At 42.0% G+C, this 22100-nt stretch overlaps 1 protein-coding gene across 2 annotated transcripts; it reads left to right on the top strand.

Annotated features, from left to right (window-relative positions):
* Window positions 1–1788: 1788 nt before the first annotated feature.
* On the top strand, window positions 1789–21711 carry LOC112157037 (ubiquitin carboxyl-terminal hydrolase 15). 2 transcript variants are annotated; one of them, XM_024289482.2, is made up of 22 exons: window positions 1789–1943; window positions 2528–2655; window positions 3891–4021; window positions 5149–5275; window positions 6988–7133; window positions 7988–8049; window positions 8318–8407; window positions 12043–12190; window positions 12264–12437; window positions 13953–14111; window positions 14190–14414; window positions 14488–14571; window positions 15206–15300; window positions 15456–15644; window positions 16493–16611; window positions 16694–16975; window positions 17061–17131; window positions 17370–17485; window positions 17876–18025; window positions 18333–18436; window positions 18977–19065; window positions 19806–21711. In XM_024289482.2, exons 1-22 carry the CDS (start codon window positions 1855–1857, stop codon window positions 20160–20162), a joined length of 3135 nt encoding a protein of 1044 aa, XP_024145250.1. In that variant the 5' UTR covers window positions 1789–1854; the 3' UTR covers window positions 20163–21711. The 2 variants fall into 2 exon arrangements, with proteins under 2 accessions (XP_024145250.1, XP_024145261.1); XM_024289493.2 differs by lacking the exon at window positions 8318–8407.
* The last annotated feature ends 389 nt before the right edge of the window (window positions 21712–22100 follow it).

Raw genomic sequence — 22100 nt, 5'->3', positions numbered from 1 at the left:
GATGAATGGAAGATCAGCTTTTCTACCATCTCTGGACATTATGAGTATCTGGTCATACCCTTTGCTCTCTGCAGTGCCCCCTCTGTTTCCAGGTTTACATGAATTATGTCTTCCGAGACCTGCTGCAGCGATGTGTCATCATCTACATAGATGACATTGTGATCTTTCCTTCGAGGAGCACGTCTCCCACGTCCAGCAGATGCTGCTGAAACAACGGATCATTCATGGACTGTAGGCTAAGGGAGAGAAATGTGCGTTCCATAAAACTTCAACTTCTTTCCTGGGCTATGTGATCAGTGCTGGAGGCGGAGCAATGGACCAGTGCTGCAGTGGCCTCAACCAACCACGGTGAAGGAGTGGTCTACTCCTGGGAGTAGAATACCCCCTTCAACTTCTCCATCAGCATCTTCATCTCATTTTACTGATCTGGGTCGAGGTCTTCCCCTGCAGAGACAGCACAGGGTGGGACCTGTCATCTCTTTGATCGGGCACCTCAAATAGCACCCCCCCCCCTTACCTCCAATACATCAGGGGCTACAGACCTGAGCCCCAATTCTTGCCCTCCCCTTACACGCCCCAATGAGGCTCCCATGGTGGGACTTCAACTTTGTACGGGTTAGAAAGAAAGCCGTTCAGACCCCACCCTCCATAAGAGGGCGGGGTCAGAGCACACTCCATACAACCATCCCCAGGAGCAGAGCTCAGGGTCTACCTCACACCAGTTAAGTCAATTTAGGATTTTTTTGGGACATGTCAGTCGGTCATGGGGGTTAGGTTAAGGCCTTTAAAGGGTAAAGTTCTAATTCAAAACAATCAATTGGATTCTTGAGGAGGCTGGTTGGGGTTAGGTCAGGAGTGATCAGTGAGTTCCGCTATCGGGCCGGAAAAGCGCTTCATGCAAAATGTTTACTGGTCCTACGTAGTTTTAACATAGTGTTCTGTAGTCTTAATAAGGGTGAGCCACCACATGGCCATTTTATCCAAGCATAAGGACGTTTTTGACGCCTGTTTTTAACACAACAAGATGGTGCTTTGAATGGACTAGAATAGAGTTTTGGAACCGCGGTTTGTATGTGATAAAACTCTGCTTTTTACACCCGTCTTGGGACAACTTCAGACTATGATAGTACAGACTAAACAGCCATTTACTGATCATAATTATTACAGTTATAAGAGTCAGTGAACACACTGGGACTGAAGTTACCAACCACATCGATTTTAATTGGTCCTCGTGTTAGCCCCGCCCCAACACGCCACAAGGGCGCCAAAATCTGGAACCTTCAGATTCGTAAATGAAAAAAGGGGGAAAAAAATAAACTGAAAAATAAGTTTTGAAATTGAAATTATGAGTTTTAAACCATAAAATCAGAACATTTGAAGCTGAAAAAAAACTAAGTTTATTTTAGAATAGCAAAAAGTTTTAGATATTTTACATTTTCATTTTGACCAAACACCAATATTTTTTCCATTTGATTTATTTGGGTTTCAAACATTGACTGTAACAATTATTTTTCTATTTCTATTATTCTATTGTTTCTTATACAGTCAATGGTTTCAGATAATATTGGCCCCGAATTAGCGCCATACTCCCGCATAATTTTGCGACTTTTTTTTTAAAAGTGTTCGACTTTATTCTCATAAATTTATTTATTTGTTCTTTCTTTTCTGGTGGCCCTAATATTACGCGGCACAGAAGAGCAGAATGCCATCATGATGAAGCAATTTTTACCCGGTTTCCTCGAATAACTCATCCGCATGGCTGAGGACCTCCGAATTGGCTGCCATCATTGCGTCACTCCCCCACGTGACTCAGTGACGCTACACGCTTTCCCAGCATGCAATGCCCGAGCAAAGATGGCGGAGGGAGGAGCGGCTGATCTGGATACTCAGAGAGGAGAGATCGCGGCGCTACTGAAAACACAGCTAAGAAAGGGAGACACCTGGTGAGAACCGGACTAATTTATTCTGAAGGACTCTGTGCGCGTGCCGGTTAGACCCGCCGGGGTTGGCAACGTTGAGAAAGATAAGAAAGCTGAGGCGGCGGGCCGTGTTGACAGTGAGCTCCGAGGCAAGCTAGCGGTGGGACTCCAGTGAGGACCAATCAATCCCGAGAAAAACATTCTATTCTCGCCTCCTGCTTGGGTTTTGAGTCTTGTCTTAACCGCAGCCTCCCGTCTGAGTTGACAATTTATCTGAAACCGCCGCCATTTATCTCGATTTTTCTTAATGAGCAAGCTAATAGCTAATTGGTTAGCAATGAACGCTGTAAGTGGTTTTCCAGTCAGCGGGTTCAGCTTCGGCAGGGCGGAGTCGGGAAAAAAAACCACCTGTCAAAATCTCCCAGCCAGCTGGCCGGGCGTGCAGCAACTTGAACTCGACGTGACTTTGAGAAAGCTAAAGTTACAACTATAAGTCCGTCGAGCTTCTCCGAATCACATTTGTTTAGGTGTCCCGGGGCATCCATTACCTGCGCGTGCGTTAAAACGCCATTCCCGTCTGGGGTAATTCCGTCCGCTCCGTGTTTCAGGTACCTGGTGGACAGTCACTGGTTCAAACAGTGGAAGAAATATGTGGGATTCGACAGCTGGGATAAATATCAGATGGGGGACCAGAATGTCTACCCAGGACCGGTTGATAACTCAGGCCTCCTTAAAGGTAAGAACACGCCTTTAAAAACTCACGCTCCTTCCGGCCGAGAGATTTATTTTGAAATTCTGATCATGCATTTTTAATTGGGGCAGGATGTGGCCTCAGTTTTCAAAATAATATTCCAAAACTTAATTTATAAACCTAAAACATGAGAAAACTGTTTTCTTATAGTTGGTAATTTAGACTAAAAAAATTAACAAAATAAAAAAAAAAATCTGACACTATAAAATATCTTTTTTGCCTAAAAAAACAAATAAACAAATTTTACATTTCCATGGTGCTGATCTGATCAAATAAAAGTCTATATAATTGATTAACTTAGCCTAACTTTTTTATTACAAATATTTTAAAACGTTAGATGTACTTTTTCTTGACCTTTTCCTCTTTATAGTAAGCACATCTGGAATAAATAATCATTTTTTTATGGTGTTTGTACTCATTTTATTTTCTTATTTTTCCAGATATTTCACCCTTAGTTTCAAGCAATACAAAATATTGGGGTTTTATCCTAGCATGGGTTCTTAAAAACCCTCTCCGATCACCTTCTGATCTATTTTAAAAGCATTCCCTTTTAAATTTGTTGTTTTTAGCCAAAATCAAACAAACTGTTGAAGACATAGTTTCAGCAGAGCGGCAGGAGTTCGTTAGAAATTTGTCTGAGTTGTGGGCGGAACTAAGCTCGCCTTCCGCACTTCCCATCATCTATCTCTTTACAATCTCCCACTAGCTTACAGCCCCTCACACTCTCAACTTGATCTATGTTCAACTTCACAAATATGATCTTTTTCAAACTGCATTTTTTCATCTGCTCCTGATTTACAGTGATTTCAGTAATGAAATACACGGAAATGTAATTTTGAGCTTAATTTTTTTCTATATCTCCTCCATCATCAGAAAAACACCACAAGAACATGTTAAAAAACAATTTTCATTGAAGTAGTTTTTTATGTATAAAATTACTATTAATAATTAATTGAATCTAATTTTAAAGTTTACTGTAGTTTTGATCATTTCTGGAAATCCAAACACAGGCATTATGGAGATTTTTAAAAAAAAAAGCTTTGTCCTCAAACTCTGTACTGTAGCTATTTGCCCCTTTTTTTAGGGGTGTAGAAAATTCTCCAGCAAGCCTTTTCTTTTCCTCTACTTTTTTGTCTGGTTGCCGTGGGAGACGGCAGGCCGACTCTGTTAGCGATGCCCACTGGGACTGTTTCTCACCCTCTCCTCACCTCCTGCTCTAGATGGGGACGTCCTCGCCATCAAGGAGCACCTCATCGATGAGCTGGACTACATCCTGGTCCCGACGGAGGGCTGGAATAAGCTGGTCAGCTGGTACGGGCTGACGGAGGGACAGGAGCCTATCGCACGCAAGGTAATTGGCTTTGGAAAACTTTTTGATCTATTTTTGTTCTATAAAACATGATGACATGAAGTTATTTAATGTAGAAAAAGTTGTTTTCATTTTAATATAGCCTTGTGGTTATGTATCTGCATACGTGTTGTTTTGGGGATGGCCAGTAGGGGGCAGTAGACGTCCAATTTGCTGATTAACAGTAATTGAAGGCTTGCAGCTTCATGGCTGCTGCTGCATATCTTGCTTGTCATGGCTGCTGGAGGTGGCTCTTCCCCTCTCACCTCTTATGCCCCCCCCTCCTTTGACCCTCCCCCTTTTAGCCATTTTTGTCACGTATCGGGTGACCCCCCCGGGGTTTCTATTTTCAGTCGGCGGTCTGGATGACAGAAAAGCTACATGGAGCGATCTGCGAGACTCAACATGCAGGAGGTTCATTAGCAGATTTCCCTCCTGGTTTTCCCTTTTTTTTATTGGCTTTCCGGGTCTTTGGGGGGTCGGGTCGTCCCCGGGGCGGCGGGGGGGTGAACTCGCGTCCTTTAGAGAACAGATAGAGGTGGATTTGAGGATTTTAGGAGGGGTTGCACAGACCTGCCGGGTCGCTGAAGCCGCTTGCGTCCTTGTTTTTTTTTTTTTTTTTTTTTTTTTTTGGCTGAAGGAATGTTTGATGAGGTCATCCAGAGAGCAGCTTATGACAGACATAACCAGTATGGCAACTAGAGGGTGAAAGTAGGAGGGCGCGTCATTTCAGCTGTGACTTAAGAAAAAGTTTATCAAAAAAGTTTTTATTTATTTCCTCCCTCAGCTAAAAATCCCAACATTTATTTGGTGCTTTTTAATGTCTAGATTTGTGGCAGAAGTGAGTGCTGCGTGCACACTCCTGTCACCGCTCTCCGTGACATTCGTGTGCACGTACGCCAGCGGACCGGAGCGCTGGAATAAATAGGCCGGGACCCCTCAGCTGTTTCCACGAGGTGTTGCTAATTTGAGCTCCTCACACCAACGCTGCCCCTATCAGAGCGCCGCGTGAATCCAGACACAAACGAAATGCAGAATGAATCGGCTGCTTCCAGAAATCGTGGCTGCTTTGGGCTTAAAGAGCGTTTTTGTTGTTGCATGTGTCCTCACGGCAGATTCTGCTTTTGCAGGTGGTGGAGCAGGGTATGTTTGTGAAGCACTGCAAGGTGGAGGTGTACCTGACGGAGCTGAAGCTGTGTGAGGACAGCAACATGGACAACGTGATCACCAGACGCTTCAGTAAAGCCGACACGATAGGTAGGAGGAGAATCAGCGGATGTGTTCAGAGACGACAATTTCTTTGTTTTTTAAACTCTTAATGATATGTCTTAGCATTTAGGTTGTTACCTTAATTAGTTCAAGGAGGGAAATAAGAATAAAAGGAGAAGATTTTTTTTTTTACTATTTTCTTGATAGGAAAAAAGAAAAACAAATCAGAAAGAAAAGGATGATATTCTCTTCCTTGTTGGATTTGGACTCCACCCACATCACATCATTGACATAGGCCAAAGCGGAGTCTCTGATTGGTTGACGTGATGTGAATGCTTCACCAAACCTCTATGACTATACGGCTGCATGTTATCTTAAGATTCTTTGTTATGACTCAACTCTAGTCTTCCATTCAGCCACAAAGTTAGCACTTTTCACAGTTTAGCATAAAAAAAACTAATATTTTATTCCAGAACAAATATTTATACATTTTAAAGACTCACACTTTGAAAAAAAATCTTCTTCTTGTATTTTCTTGAGGATGAAGGACATTTATTTAGAAAAATAAGCTTAAAATTTACTATGAGTATTTTTTATTAAAGTTATTAAATTTATTAAAAAATGCAGTTTGAAAAAGATCATATTTGATACTTAAATAGAGATGGGCTTTGAGCTCCTAGCTAGTGCTGGGCGATATGACAACACATGTGTGGGTAATAGAAAACGGCACCAATTCTATCTTTTTTATTTGTTTATTTTTATTGCTGAACTTATGTGCAAAAATGTGTTTTCCTACTACAGAACCTGAAACTGGTATAAAAAATGTTTCTCATTTGTAACTGTTCAGTTATTTGAAAAAATAGTGACAGACATCGCTATTGTGATATATTGTTTTTGTGATACATCGAGGTATAAATATCATTATTGTGGTATACCGTAATATATACTGCTATTGTTATATATCATGATACATAGTTATTGTACTATATCGCGATATACATTTATCACAATTGTGATATACCGCGATAAATATCGTTTTGCGATATATTGAGATCATTATTGTGTCATATCGTGATATATATTGCTCTTGTGATATATTGTTAACGTGATATATTGCGATACACATATATCGCAACTGCGATATACCGCGATATATATCGCTATTGTGATAAAAAAATGATCTATATCATAAAAATACTATTTTTTTTCCATATTGTACAGCGCTATTCCACGGCAACAACTCAGAGGTGAATTTTTTATGACCTCCTGCCGCTCTGCAGAAACTAAGTCCTAGAAAACGAAACTTTTAAAAAAAATTTGGCTAATAACAACATCATCATAATAAAAAAGGCGACTTTTAGAATGGATCCAGAGATGATCATTGTAGCACTTCAGTTTTTCTAGCTAGTGGTTAGCTAACTGAAATGTGTTTTTGATTTGCTGTTCTGTTGATTCCAAAGAGGAACTGAAGCGATGGAGGCTGCAGCTCCGCTCCACGATGACGTTTTAAAGCTTCCTTTGCTTTAATGCAGCAACAAATCAATAAATCCCAGTGTTAGGTTTCATTAGTGGATGCAGAAAAGACAGAAAACAAATCCCTCGTGGACGGTTCTAAAGCCCAACGTTGTGTTTTTCTGAATAAAAGCATCTATATACTGTATGTGTGTTTTCCCCCAGTCTGTGACCTCTTTAGTTACTCATTCTCAAAAATGATTTGAGAAACGTCACCAAATAAACTCTGGTTCTGTGTGACGCTGCAGACATGATAGAGAAGGAGATGAGGAAGCTGTTCAGCATCCCCGAGGAGAAGGAGACCCGACTGTGGAACAGATACATGAGCAACACCTTCGAGCCGCTCAACAAGCCCGACAGCACCATCCAGGACGCCGGCCTCTACCAGGGACAGGTGGGAGCAAAACTCTTTTTTGTGTTGTTTCTTACTTATCGTATTTATTATTATTATAGTTAATTATATAATATAATTATAGGAAGTTGTGATATATTTTTATTTGTGAAAACTGTATAACAAGGATGAAATAAAATTAAAAAATAAAAAATAAAATGTCGATATTTAACTAATAAGCAGATCATAAAGGTAAAGTCCAGATAGTTTAGGTCTGGATATACATTTTTTTGCCCCAAAATTGTTCACTGTTCATTGTTCAATGATCAAAACTACAGCTTAAGGCAGGGTTTTAAATACAGTCTAAGGATAAAATCATTTTTCTCTGAAAAATACTGATTTTAATGATCAAATCCACACTTTTATTTCATAAGAATCATCAAATCTGGAAATTGATTTCATATTAATCATCAAATATGTACATTTATTTCATAATAATCATCAAACAAACACATCTATTTTTAATTTGAATGAATTTCTTAAAATTTTCAGGCAAAAAGAAAAAAATGTGTTGGTATTTAATACTTTTTTTTTCATTTTTATTAATAAAAATGTAATCTGTGTTCAGTTTAAATCTGTAATTACATGAACTTTATTTAATTAAAAAAAGTAAATTTCACAAAGAGATTTTTGTTAAATTTGAAATCAAATTGAATCGTAAATTGGTAGATCAACTTCAAATCAATAAAGGTTTAAAATTTGAATCAAATCTAATAAGGAAGTAGTCTTTTCTTTAACTAAAACTATGTTTTTGCAGCTATCAGAATGCTTCTGCTGCTCAGAAAAGTCTAGCAGACGAGAGATGTCTGTCTACACCCAAAGAAGCAGCTGGAATTTTCTGTTTTTTCTCTCTGAAGGTTCTTGTCATAGAGCAGAAGAACGAAGACGGCTCGTGGCCACGGGGCTCCACGGCGTCCAAGTAAGTGAAGGGCGTCTGGCGCCGCTTTCCTTCCGGCGTCGCCTCCTGCTTAGATCTGAGCTCAGTCGGCGCCCTTTTTTCTCAAATATCTGACGTTCCCTCAGTGCCCCGCCCCCTTCGCTCGGCCTCTCCTCGCTCACATGTCACTTTCATTTGGTTTGACTCATCGCTGTTCACTTTGATTGACACGCCTCTTCCTTTATGTTTTATTTATTTATTTATCTATTCTCCTCCTCTAACTCATGATCTTATTCTTTATCTTTTGAAGGTCATCTGGCGCTTCCAATCTCTCTGCTTTGCCAAAGATCTCGCCTTCATCACTCACAAACAGTCATAACAGCAGCTTCAACAGCAGGAAGTAAGGCATAGTGGGGGCTGACGGTGGAACCGGGGAGGAGGGGAAAGCATCACAGCCAGAGACCCAGTTCTAGTCTGATCTGATCTTTTCAATTTTTGAAGTCGGTTTTGGTCAAATTTATCAGCTTTTTTCATGGATTTCTGTCTCTGGCCGTGATTTTTGAGGTTTGATTCTAACTCGGTCACAGCAGTGCTGTCCACCACTAACCCTCTCTCTGAAATGACTGCATTGATCTTCTGATTTTAGGTGTGATAAATTCAGATTCTCGTTCTGGTGCAGCTGCATGACGGATGTCACCCTCAACTTAAAGACTCGCTTTGATGAAAATTGTGTTTTTAAGATTTTTCTGATGATGAAGAACAGAAGCTCAAAATTGCATTTCTGAATGCAATTCGTGAATCAGGAGCAGACGAAAAAAGGCTGTTGTAAATGATTGTGTTTGTGATGTAAAAGCTACAAATAGACAAATAGGTCCATGAACGTCTTCGTTTTCCTCGTCTGAGCTGGTATCTGGTTCAAAGCTGTAGCTCCGTTATTGCTCGCCATTTTAGTCGCATCAATAATGTTAGGTTGAGGGTGTGAGGGGCTGTAAGCTAGCAGGGGAGCACGTAAATGGAGAGCTCTCGGTTATGGTTGACAGGAAGGGGGCGGGGTTACTCAAGTTGTCTCGCCCACAAATTTCTAAAGAACTCCTGCCACTCTGCAGAAACTATGTCCTAGAAAACAACACAGGTTTTTAGAGTTGTAATCATAACTAAAGCCTCGTTTCCAAAGAGCGGTCCAGTATTTTGAGCGTTTCCTTTGAATCTATTAAACAGTACCGACCCATACCTCTTGGCAGGGCCCCATCGGTTGTAGGTCCATTGAAAAGTGGAACGGAACAGTTGGGGCGGAGCCGCTGTAGCCATCCTTTGATTGGGAGAAATTGTTGACAACATTAGAAAGCACCAAAATGGCGCTCATTTAAGCTAACGTTTCCAACGCTTGTAAGCATGTGGGTTTTTGTGGTTTCCTGTTTATTTTTTTGGTCACAAATCAAACAAGGTCTGGTCTGTGGTGGAACTGCAAACATTCCTCGCTACCCTTGGTGACGGTGTGACAGGGTGAGCTAGCGGCACGCTAGCGGTCTACACCCCTCATGAGCCACTCACTGGAAGCGAGGCTAAACTGAGTGGAAACGCTCTCCAGAATTAACTGGACCGTACTGGACCGCTCAGTGGAAACGAGGCTTAAAAGAGGATAATTAAGCTAAAAATTACATTTCTTGGTATTTCTTTATTCAAATTATTGCAGACAAAATGGATTTAGCAAAAACTCTTCCTTTTGGGAGTCAAAAGTGCAACTAAATACAATCTGTAATAATGTTTGTATAACAATGCGGCGGGTGTTCTGTGAGCAGCTGCTAGCGTGAGGATCTCGTAGAGCGCAGCACTTCTCCGCCTTGTTTCTGGTGTAGAAATGAATTTACTGTTGTGCGTTCAAGCGGCCAATTCCAATATAAATTTCCGGCTTCCACGTTCGTGTGTCGCTACTCAAGCTTTTATGACCATTTTTGGGCTCTATGTTCAAACGTGCGGCCATAGAACAGTCGCTGCTAGCTAAACCAGGTCGAACTCTGACCAATCAGGGTTATGAATGTGGAGGCGACGCGGTGAAACTCGCCAAACTTAGTGGTTTATCTCATGAACCCAGCTTTGCGACGTCTTTTTTTTGTTTTCAAATTAAAGAGGCGACTCTCCTCACGTGGTTATCCGTACAGGCCCTTGCCGGACGCTAGGAAAGAAAAGAACTGTTTGTACCCAAATAGCGAGATTTGCATCGATTCAACATTTCGCACCATTCCTCTTCCAACTGTAGGTGGCGTCCAAGCGCTAGTAAACAGTAGAAAAAGAAGAAGCCCTTCCCTGCTTGTTTAGTGTGAATACTGTGGGCTAAACATTCTTGAAATGTGAACGTAGCTCAACAGATTTAGAAATGTATAAGTCTTAAGTTGCAAACCAAACAAGTATCAAATAACAGAAAAACTCTTCATTTTTTCAAGAACTAGCTCCTCTTTCTAGTTTCTAATTTAATGTCTGGATAACGGAAGACCAGGGATGCTGGGGAAAAAATTCAGATTTTCCTAAGTATAAATCTTCTTAAATCTATCGCCCAGCCCTAACTAAAACGTTTATTTAAGTGGAATGTAAATGGGCGTGGCTCCGTCATCCAGCTCCACCCACCTGTGGAGCTTGACACCCCAAACATGTTTGTTTTCAGTCAGTCGTGTGACAGACGGCACTGCTTGACTCTCGTAGGAGCTGCTTCACTTCACTTTTCCGTCCAGCCTGTGTGTGTGTGTTTGTGTTTAGTGTGCGTCTGTGTGGTATCGACTCAGCATCTCTGCGCTCGCCGCCGGAATGCAGAAAGACGAACCACAAATTGTAGAAATCCGTGATTGAACTTCCTGTTCTGTTGGTTCTCTCATAACGTGTAACCCTGCACTCATGATGTGTGGTTTTTTTTTAGTTGTAAAAAAAATGCCTAACAAGAGAGGATTATGGGTAAAATGAGCAACTCCTCCTTCATTCATTAGCAGCAGTGCTATCAATTATGCATGGGGAGGGGAGGGGGGGCTGCTTTTTCCTTTCCTCCTTCCTTCGTTGGAAGCGTTCCCGTATTGGATAACCGGTTTTAGCCGAAGCAGCGATGCTCCCATGATTCTCAGTTTTTATCACCCCCCCCTTTAATGTCCTCAATCCCCTCTGAGCTCACCGCACCCGTTCTGCGGTCCTGAGCGACCTTCAGGGATCATTTCATCCACCCAAACGGTTCAGGGAATCTGAGGTTTTCTGGTTTTGATTGGGGAGGGGCTAAAGGCGTCAGGAGAGGGAGGATTTTTTAATTCATTTTTTTTCAATTATTGAAGAAAAAAAATGTTGGGGGGGTGGGGAGAAAACGTCAGGACGCTTGTGCAGGAAAATGACTTTGAGGGAGAGCGCCGCGTCAGGCGGGTGAATACTGCAGCCTCAGCTGGATGTGGGCTGCTCCCCCCCTCCTTTTCTGTGCGCACCTCCAGTCTTGAGCATCCTCGTCGCTGCTATAAATATCCGCAGGCTTGAGTGGAAAGCAGCAGACAGGCCGCAGGGAGGAGCGGAGAGGACAGCTCCAAACAACTACGCAGGAGAGGACGGCGAGAAGTTTTTTTTTTTTTGGACTTCGTTCATGAGGTCCACTTTGGTCAGATCCCCGCTGGAGCCGCGCCCCGACATGCGCCTCCTGCTCAGCCCGGGCCGCTGACATGCGGGCCGGCGTGGGCCGGGCCTGGGGCGGGGCTGGGATGTCATGCTCCTCTGCTGCTGGTGGTGCCTGCGGCCTGAGGCGGTGGAGCTGGACTCCCGGAGGGTGGAGCACCACGTGCTGAGCTGCGAGGCGCCCGCCGTGTCCTTCGAGGGCTGGGACGCCTCAGAGGCGGGCGGCGTCGCTCAGAGGTCTGGAAAGACCCCCAGATTCTTCCCAGAAGCTTGTTTGTTTGTTTTTGGGGGAGTTGTGCTGTTGGTTTAGTCCAAAAAGTTATTAGATGTTTGTAGATTTTTTTGATGCTTCATCAAAAATTCGGGTTAATACGATGTTCTTTTTCTGCATTTGCGCTGCAGCGTGAAGAATTCCAGCTACAGTCTGCCGTCCTACCACCCCTACACCAACAGCTACGACTACTCCGACCAGAGCAGACCCAGCGAGCGCTCAGGACTCTGCGGATTATCCAACTTAGGGAACACCTGCTTTATGAACTCTGCTGTGCAGGTACGGAGACCGTCCTCGCGTCTTCTTTGTAGTTTAGAAGGTTTCTAACTGTTGTGTTCACTTCTGCTGTCAGTGTTTAAGCAATATTCCTCCGCTGACGGACTACTTCCTCAAAGACAAGTACACGGACGAGCTCAACGAGGACAACCCGTTGGGGATGAAGGGGGAGATCGCGCGGGCCTACGCTGACCTCATCAAGCAGCTGTGGTCGGGCAAGTACAGCTACGTCACGCCGAGACCCTTTAAGGTGAACATCTGAACGCACGGGTTCTCTACTGCAGGTGGTTTAATCATTGACTGTATATGAGAACTGGACTGAGTGACTCCTCCCCCGTCGCGTTCCAAACAGGAAGTACCTGCTGGCTCCAAGAAGCCAAAAATCCCAGAGACTTCTATTGAGAACTAAACAGCTGTAATGTGATGTTGTTCACACTGGACAAGCAGGGAGGGGCTTCTTCTTTTTCTTTTTCTGCCGTTTACTAGCGCGTGTCCGCCACCTACAGTTGTAGAAGGCTTAGTATGAAATGTCGAATATGGTCGTAGAAACTTGTACAGCTGCACGTGAACGAGAGTTTTGAAAGCAGAAGCTCCATATGCACGTTTGCATAGACTTTTTGATCAGAAGTGATGATATATTCTGTAGTGCAAGTTATAAACGGACCAATCAGATGCTTAATTATATTGGCCTTATGCCAAACGTTTGAAACATTTCACAGGTTTTGTGTATCCCACTTTGAACAATCTCATTCCTGATTGGTGAGAGTGGTTGCCATAGAAACATTGACTCAGTGGGTTTATTGTTAGACAATACTTTCATTACTGACCTGTATGATGCTAAAGTTGGTGGATTTTTTTTTTTTTTGTTTTAAGTTTCAGCAATTTTTCCTTAACTTTTCCCTCAAAAGGGAAAAATGTTCCTACATGAAATTCTGCTTAAAATGTAGTTTTTAGTCTTAAAGATGTTTGAAAGAGGTCTCATTTAAGTCAAATGAGGCTGAAGTTGGCGTCTGAATTTGTCATTACCAGTTGAGGGTAAAGTTAAGGGAAAATCTGTTTTTGACAATCATTTTTTGTTTTAAATCTGTTTTATTTCTTAATTAAAATCTCGTGAGCAGCGAAAGTTTAAACTGACTGCAGATGCATTTTACAGAGGATGAAGATTCAGTTAAACAAAGGTTCGGATTTGTAAAAATGTTACATTTAAGGGAGTTTCACAGACTGTAATTTTAGCATGGAGAGAATTCAACTCAAACTCCAGTTATTCTTCAGGACAAAAAGATGAATCATAATTTTTCCTATTAACACAGAGTAGGATTTCCTGCTTAATTTAGTTTAGCTACAGGAAAATTGTGTTTAGCATGTTATAACAAATCAGAAATTTCGTATTATTGAATCTTAACTCTGAAATATCTGCAGTTGGTTTAAACTTTCACTGTTCACTAGCTTTTATTTTAAAATGTGACACAGATTTCCCCTTAACTGTTAAAGTGGAATTTAGACCTAACTTCAACCAGTTTTTTTTTGTTTGCGATTTGAATAAATACTCAGAAAGTTTAAATCTCATTTTTCTTTATTTTTGTCCTCCATCAAAACCAAAAGTACAAATTTTCCTTCACATATATATTATCATGAGTTACGTTAGAATAATTGTGATCACCAGTTGTAGCTTTAGGTTCAAGTTTAGCATCAATTTTGTTGCTTTTTTTGTTTCACTTCGACTCCACAGAAACCTCTTTGTGTGTTTTTGCGTTTTGTTTTGTAGACGCAGGTGGGCCGCTTTGCGCCGCAGTTTTCCGGCTACCAGCAGCAGGACTCCCACGAGCTTCTCGCCTTCCTCCTGGACGGCCTTCACGAGGATTTGAACCGCATCAGGAAGAAGCCATACATCCAGCTGAAGGACGCCAACGGCCGACCTGATAAGGTTGATTTTGAGATCCTTAAAAATGTTCAGTTTTTGCCTTTAGAGTTCTTTGATCGTCATTTTGTCCCCTCCCGTCAGGTCGTGGCAGAAGAGGCGTGGGAGAACCACATAAAGAGGAACGACTCCATCATCGTGGACATTTTTCACGGCCTGTTCAAGTCCACCCTCGTTTGTCCTGTCTGCTCCAAGGTTTCCGTGACCTTCGACCCCTTCTGCTACCTGACGCTGCCACTCCCCATGAAGAAGGAGCGGACCCTGGAGGTCTACCTGGTCAGACTGGACCCGGTGGCCAAACCCACACAGGTGCCTGAACATCTACAAGGTGCCACATCCAGTTTCTTTGACGATATTTAATCCTATTTTCTTCTTTTTATAGTACAAGCTGACCGTGCCAAAGGTGGGCTGCATCTCCGACCTTTGCACCGCCCTCTCCAACCTGTCCGGAGTGCCTGCTGAGAAGGTGGAGTCCAACCCTCTGAAATCATTCTCTGGTTTTAGGAAGAAATGTCTAAGAAAGTCTTAAATTTGCTCAAAAGTTTTAAAAATCACAAAAACATCTGTACATATCCTCAAATCCTACTTTTTCTACTAAACAGTCTGACGATACAATATTTATCGCGATACATGAGCAATGATGCAATACATGTCCCTAAATATATCAAGACAGTACCAGACAATATGTCACTATTTTTTTAATTATGACTTCAGATTTATCTGAATATTAATACATTTTTCCCAAAGTAAAATACATATTTAATGATCAGAACATGAAGTGCTGCAACTTTATCTCACAAACAAGTTGCTTTTACACAAGCGAATTCATGGTACTTTTATTTTGGTAATTTAGGCAATATTTAAGTGGAAAACAAAATTAAGACTGAACTACACATTTGATTTTTAAATAATTAATTAAATATCACCTTGGCAGTAACAACAAACAAGTATCGCCAAATAAAGTATCGCGATATTTCACTGAATCGATATTTTCTCACACTCTTGGTTCAAAACCAAGTGACTCGGTTTGAATCCCATTTACCAGGAAGGGAGTTTTAGAGGTAATTTTGCTTATCCTAGCTCTGTGTCTCGTCTTTCAGATGATCGTCACCGACATTTACAACCACCGCTTCCACCGGATCTTCGCCACCAACGAGAACCTCAGCAGCATCATGGAGAGAGACGATATTTATGTGTGAGCGGATTTTAGCTAACAACTGCTAATGCTAACTTTTTCTCTAAAATAAATACAATTTTAGCTAAAATTTATGGACATTTTCACTTGCATTTAGGTTTTTGGATCATTTAGTTGAATATCCCGGTTTACAGTTTTTGACTTTCTTGCTGCAGTTTCGAGGTGGCGGTGAACCGACTAGAAGACACGGACCACGTGGTGATCCCGGTCCACCTGAGGGAGAAGTACAAGCAGTCGGGCTACAATCACACCAGCACGCCGCTGTTCGGCCAGCCTTTCCTCATCGCCGTGCCCAGAACTCTGAGCGAGGACAAACTCTACAACATGCTGCTGCTGCGCCTCTAGTACGTGCAGACCTGCAAGGGCCACCTTGTTTTCACAATTCTTCTTTCTCTTTGCGCAAATGTTTTGTCCTTGCCACAAACTTAAAAACTTGCTAACATTTGCACACACCTAGTACCTGTTCAAAATTATTCTTTGTCAAATAGCCCCACCCCCATCCGCCATCGCAAGGATGCTAGGAGTTCCACTAAAACACACTGAGATACCCAAAGGAAGCTTTGAAATTATTATAGGATGGCTACGGCACCTACGACTTGGCGCCCATTTTTGTGGCACAGTGAGAAATTTTCGCACCATTTAGGAGGGGAAAAAAAAGTCTGAACAATCTTTACGAAAATTCTGACGCTGAACTCTACAACCACAATCAAAGTTTTGTTGACCTTTGACCTTGAGAAGATGCCACCATCTTGAAAATTGAAGACTTTCAACTCCTCGAGCATGATTGAGGTGGAAAAATTGTTGGTCTTAGAGTTCTTAGATTTTGAACGCCGTTGGCGTCAATCTTCCATGCACATTTTTTTTACCGGATCATTGTGAAAATGTATTACATGAATCCCTGACTCAAGCTGATTCAAATGATATAACATATAATATGATTATGTTAGGAATGTGGGCGGGGCTAACAAAAAACCTCTGTTGCTAAGGAAATCCAAAAGTTTACTTTTGCCGTTTCTTCTAAAACTTACATATTTATGTTCCTCGCTCTGACCCAGGTGGCAGTGGGGGAGGGTCGGGGAGTCGTAGCATTGGCTGAGCCAGTTAGGGCGGGTTGCACCATACAACACTACTTGAGGCTTCATTTTTTACTATGTATGGTGGTCAGCAGATGTTTTTTTTGTTTGTTTGGCAGTCGGTTTGTGCGATCTTCTGTGGAGGAAGATGAGGACGACTGCGAGGAAACGCAACCATCCAAACCACACACCGTCAACGGAAACGCTACCAACGGGCTGCTGGAGGAGGGGTCGCCAAGTGAGCGTCGCGACTCATCCCAACCAAAATCCCTTCTGAGTGCCCTTCTCTGACCACTTCCTTCCCTTTGGTCGCCCCGCAGGCGAGATGGAGACCGACGAGCAGGACGACGAGTCCAGCCAGGACCAGGAGCTGCCGTCCGAGAACGACAACAGCCAGTCCGAGGACTCGGTGGGCGGAGACAACGAGTTGGAGAACGGCGTGGTCGGCCCGCAGATCCCCACCAAAGGCCAGCAGACAGTCGGACACAACAGGAAGAGGCTTTTCACATTCCAGTTCAACAACATGGGCAAGACGGACTTCTCTCTCATCAAGGAAGACACCAGACAAATCCGCTTTGACGAAGGTCACCTCCGGCTCAGCGGTAGGCAGGAGGCCCAATTTGTTCCCGAGAATTCTACTTTGAGGAGAAAAACAGAAATGTATGAAGTCGTCCATTGTTTCCTCAGACCGCTCTTATCTCTCTTTGGACTGGGAACCAGAAGTCAAGAAGAAATATTTTGACGAGACGATTGTCGAGGTAAACTGAAATTTTACTCAAATATTATCGTCTTTACTGTAACTAATTTATTTTCTCTTAAAAAGCTTAAATCATAAGAGTTTATCACTGAAGAGATGTTAAGACTAAAACCGTTATAGTAGCTGATGAATTTACATGTAAAAAAAAAAACTGCAGGAAGGAAGAAGGGATTTTCAAAATAAAACAATCATAAATTCGATCCTGATTTTGCTCCATTTGTGTTTCCATCTGAGAACAGGACTTCGATAAACATGAGAGCATGGAGTACAAACCTCAGAAGAAAGCTTTCTTTAAGCTAAAAGACTGCATCGAACTGTTCACCACCAAGGAGAAGCTGGGAGCAGAAGACCCATGGTAGGAAAGCTGCTCCGCACACTCAAAAATGGTTTCTAGTTTTCCAACTTTTGTAAAACCATTAACAGGTTTAGTTCACATTATTTCTTTGCAAATTACAGCAAAAATATTAAGGCACTTGTCGTGTTTTCCTTGAGTCTATCTGCCGTTGTGTTGAAAATGCGCACAAAGTGCTCCTGACATTTCTCATTTCCTTCCCTGCATGCTCACAAATGAACCAGGAAGCCTCAGCTGGACGCAATTTATAATTGATGTTGCTAAATGTCACTAACTGCTGCTAAAATTAAATCTGATTTGGTCTTTGAATTTTCTGATATCAAACACTCAGTCATAAAAAAAAAAAAAAAAAACATTACAGTTAGTGAAAAATAGCGTTGTCTCTGCTTACAGGTACTGTCCAAACTGCAAACAGCACCAACAGGCTACCAAGAAGCTGGACTTGTGGTCTCTGCCACCGGTGTTGGTGGTCCATCTGAAGCGCTTCTCATACAGTCGCTACATGAGGGACAAACTGGACTCACTGGTTGACTTCCCACTCAGGTGCACGCACACACATTCTCGTCTTTATATTTTTGTGGGGTCCTTCAGGTAAAATAATGTATTTGGCACCCTTGTTTGGGTGATTTACTTCAATAACTTTAATAGTTATTTCATATATGTCTTACTTTATCCAGGAACACATTTTTAGATATTAGATAAAGCTTTATAATTGAGAGAATCCCTGAAAAGATTAGCTTTTTTTTGCTCTTTTTTTGTTAAACTTTCTTGACATCAGTTTTTTTTTTTTATGTAAAACACAGTACACCTGATTTCTTTGCTTTAACTTCTCTGTTGTTTTGTTTTTCAGAGACTTGGACATGTCTGAATTCCTGATCAATCCCAACGCCGGGCCATGCCGCTACGACCTCATCGCTGTCTCCAACCACTACGGGGGAATGGGAGGAGGCCACTGTGAGTTTGTTCGCCTGTTTCACTCTCTTCAGAGGCTGATTATTGCAGAAAAAAGAAGCAAACACGAAGAACAACACAGTTCACTAGAAAAACTTCCCATCAGCACCTCTGACCAATCACCTGCCAGTCGTACCCTCAAAGGATTCTGGGCAATGAAGTCATATATCGTACCTGACTGCATCTAAAATGTACACACTAACATTGTTTTAAAAACAGGTATAATTCTGAGTATTGTTGCTTTTTTTGTGGGTTTTTTTTTTGTTTTTTCAGCAGAATCCTGGCTAATTAAACCTCTAAATTTAAGAAGCAGCTTTTGTCGATAAAAATTGCTTCATAATGGGGTTTTACTTACAAAGTCGTCTTCTGTGATGCACAAACTCTTTAGGTTTTTATACATGAAAAAAATAAACTGCATCCACTGCAGCCTGAACTATTATTGTCTCTTTTTAGGGAAAATAAAGACTCATGAATGTGTTTATAATATGTTAATTTAATATTTAACTCTTACACTTTAGTTACGCTGTCGTCTTACGTCAACAGATACTGGTTATGCTAAAAACAAAGACGACGGAAAGTGGTACAACTTTGATGACAGCAGCGTGTCGCCCGCCAGTGAGGATCAGATCGTGGTGAGTGAAAACCCAAAGACAAGTCATGCTGTGTTATTTGCTTGGAGGAACTAGATTATTTCGTCAAAGTAACACGTTGGAACATCTCACTACTGTTCTAATCTGTTAGGAATCTAAAATGTTACGACCATTTACGCAATTCCAACAGATTCTGAAACCAAGAAAAGCAGTTTTGTATTGAAATGCAGCGTTTAACTATAGTAAAATCTCAGAGTTAAAATTAACTGATTAATTACGTAAACACTTTACTTCTGTGAAGTGTTGCATATCTGCATAAGACAGCTTTTTTCTGCTTCAGAATAGGTTTGAATCATGTTAAAATGCATAAACGGTTGAAGAGTTAGTCGAAATAATTAGTTAATCAAATCGATTAATCAATCTAAATTGATCTAAGCCTAACAGATCAATAATCGATTCATAAAAGTTGAGATCGATCTAACACATAATGCTAAAGTTTGCTAGCTTGATGCTAACGTATAATGGGATTTCCCATAGAGCGGCTAATGCTAATCCTCAGTCGACCTAAACATGTATTGCTGACTAAATAAACATATTTATACACTCGCAGGCAATAATTTTCCAAACTCTTTTAAGGAAATAAGGAAACCGTTTTTTTTGCTCATACTTTCTTCTTCTTCTAGAACAAGGTGTAATGCTAAAGCGCGATCGCCACCTAGTGGCCAAACTGAAACGCATAACCGCTAAAACTGATCGGGTGTTTATCCCACGTCTGTCTGCAGTCCAAAGCGGCGTACGTGTTGTTCTATCAGCGGCAAGACACGGTGAAAGGCACCGGCTACTTCGCCCTCGACCGCGAGGAGGAAGACGAGGACGAAGAGGAGGAGGATGAAGCTGAAGATGTGGAAAATGAGACCGGGGAGAAGCTGGAGAGAAAACCCGTCTCCTCCAGTCAGGGGGCTTCATCCGCCGCCTGCACCTCCACCCAGAGCGACGAGGAGGATCTGAACGAGAACAGGCACAGGAAGAACGACAACGACCAGGCGGACGACGAAGAAGAGGAAGAGGAGGAGGAGGACGAAGAAGAAGAGGAAGAGGAGCAGGTACCTAACAGGGACGTAACAATGAAAACCAACTGAGGAAAGCGGATAATAAGGAATGGGATTGTGAAGACACACAAGCGCCGGCGGAGAAGCACCTCCTCGACATCCGACCCTGTGGGTGGATCCCTGAAGGGGCGACGCCCCCTTCCGTCTGCTCAGACATCCACTTTTTTTTTATTAATCCCAACAGAGCGTCATATCCTTTTTAAATGTATTTAGGTTTTTGTAAATATTTTAAACACTGAAGTTTTTCATGATGCGCTGAAAATTTTTTTTTTTAACTTGCACAATCACCAACCATTTTTAAGAAAAAAAAATGTGTTCATGCCAGACGTACTGCAGTTGTTTACGGACAACGTTAAGAGCTTTTCCAGATCATCACACAGAAGCTCGTCATGTTTTATAAGCTGTCTAAAGCCAAACTGTCCAGGGTTCGTGTTCGTGCTGCTGCTGTGATCTTGCGTTTTTAGGAAGATTACCAGTATCCTGGTGTCCGCCTTAACCATCGCCCCGCCCCTGTCAATCAACCCCACCCCCCTCGAGGCTGTTTCTAAGCAATCTTTGTTTCCGACTCTCACTCGGACTAAACTCTGTGGCTTCGTCTGTATTTTCTTGGGGATGGATTTGGAGAACATCGGTGATGTCGCTCGTTTGGATCACCTCGGCCTTAAATCTCAACTGGAGGTTTTTTCTTTTTTTTTTTTTTTCGTGTTTCACACCTGTCGTTCTGAACACAAACAAGCTTATTGTAGGAATGTCGCACCCACACGAGGGCCAGAATGTACGCCGAGTGGACTCAGACCACGTGTATATGACCGATGCCTTTTAGAATTTTCCTTTTCTTTTTCTTGCTTCTTTGAGGTTTTTTTGGTTGAATGAGAATTCTTTGCGTTTGCTGACTGGATGAATTTGTGTGTAATAATGCTCCTAAACTTCAAAACGGGAGTCTAAACTGAAAAAAAAAGGTGGGGTGAGTCCTCCTAAAAGGGTTTCTATAGCTTTCAGGATCATGAACAGTCGCGGCCGGTCTTTTTCCATCGACTCATGCTAACATCTGGATTTTTCTTTTTCTACGCGTTTTCTCGACTGCCTCAGACGTTTCGCTACGCAGACGTCTACCATGCCTTCACCAGCTTCGATGTCTGGGCTCCGCCGGCTCAGCGCTGCCTTGCTTTTAGGCCGACTCGCCCCACCCTGACCGAGTGAGACGTGATTGCTACTCATACAATATTGTACAGAAGAGTTCACTCTGTGAGTGCACATTTGATAAAGTTTATTTATTTATATGTAAGCATTTCTTAATAAACGATATATTTAAAACCTTGGCAAGACCCTGGACCGTCTGGAGAACATTCTCGCCGTCTTGCCAGGGAGGGAATATTTTTTAAGAGAATGGTTCTGTTGTTTGGGGACTGTGTTCTTTTGTAAAAAAAATAATAATAATTAAATCAATGCAGACATCCTTGCATGATGATATATTGGGGTTTGCAGGTGTGGCTGCACTTGAGTTCACTTGGGTTTACATTACAAATGTGCATGTGTATTTATACACAATCTTCAATAAAGTTGTGTAAAGCTTCCTGCACTGGTGGCTTGAGAGGATTTCTGAGTGATGGGAAGCTAATGAGAGCAGCAAAATGATTTGGAGCCAGGTCAGTTTTTCAGGCAGCCACTAGGGGGCTTTTATTTTAGTTCATATAAATTGATTCTCATGATTAGACTTTTAGATTTTATAAAAAACTTTACTTGAAACATTTTCTGTAAACCTTTGAACAAGAGCTCAAACATTAACTGGAGCCAGGTCACTTCACTAAGTAACCACTAGGGGACTTTTATTACAGCTTATACTAGTTAATTCACCAGGGTAAGCTTTTTCTTTTGCCTAAGAAGATTTTATGCTAAACTTTACTGGGATAAACCTTTTGATGAGAGCTACAAAGTTAACCGGAGCCAGGTCAGTTCACCAGGCAACCA

This window comes from Oryzias melastigma, linkage group LG23 (genome assembly GCF_002922805.2).
Source record: "Oryzias melastigma strain HK-1 linkage group LG23, ASM292280v2, whole genome shotgun sequence".
Taxonomy (NCBI): domain Eukaryota; kingdom Metazoa; phylum Chordata; class Actinopteri; order Beloniformes; family Adrianichthyidae; genus Oryzias; species Oryzias melastigma.
The sequence above is the reverse complement of the archived record's forward strand: the minus strand, read 5'-3'. Positions and strand labels throughout refer to the sequence as shown.

Bases quoted from the DNA above. Each gene is read 5' to 3' on its own strand.
- LOC112157037 (XM_024289482.2), top strand. From the start codon at position 1,855: ATGGCGGAGGGAGGAGCGGCTGATCTGGATACTCAGAGAGGAGAGATC. The intron at 12,438-13,952 runs GTGAACATCTGA...TTTGTTTTGTAG, and splicing joins TCACGCCGAGACCCTTTAAG to ACGCAGGTGGGCCGCTTTGC. The intron at 16,976-17,060 runs GTAGGCAGGAGG...TTGTTTCCTCAG, and splicing joins AGGTCACCTCCGGCTCAGCG to ACCGCTCTTATCTCTCTTTG.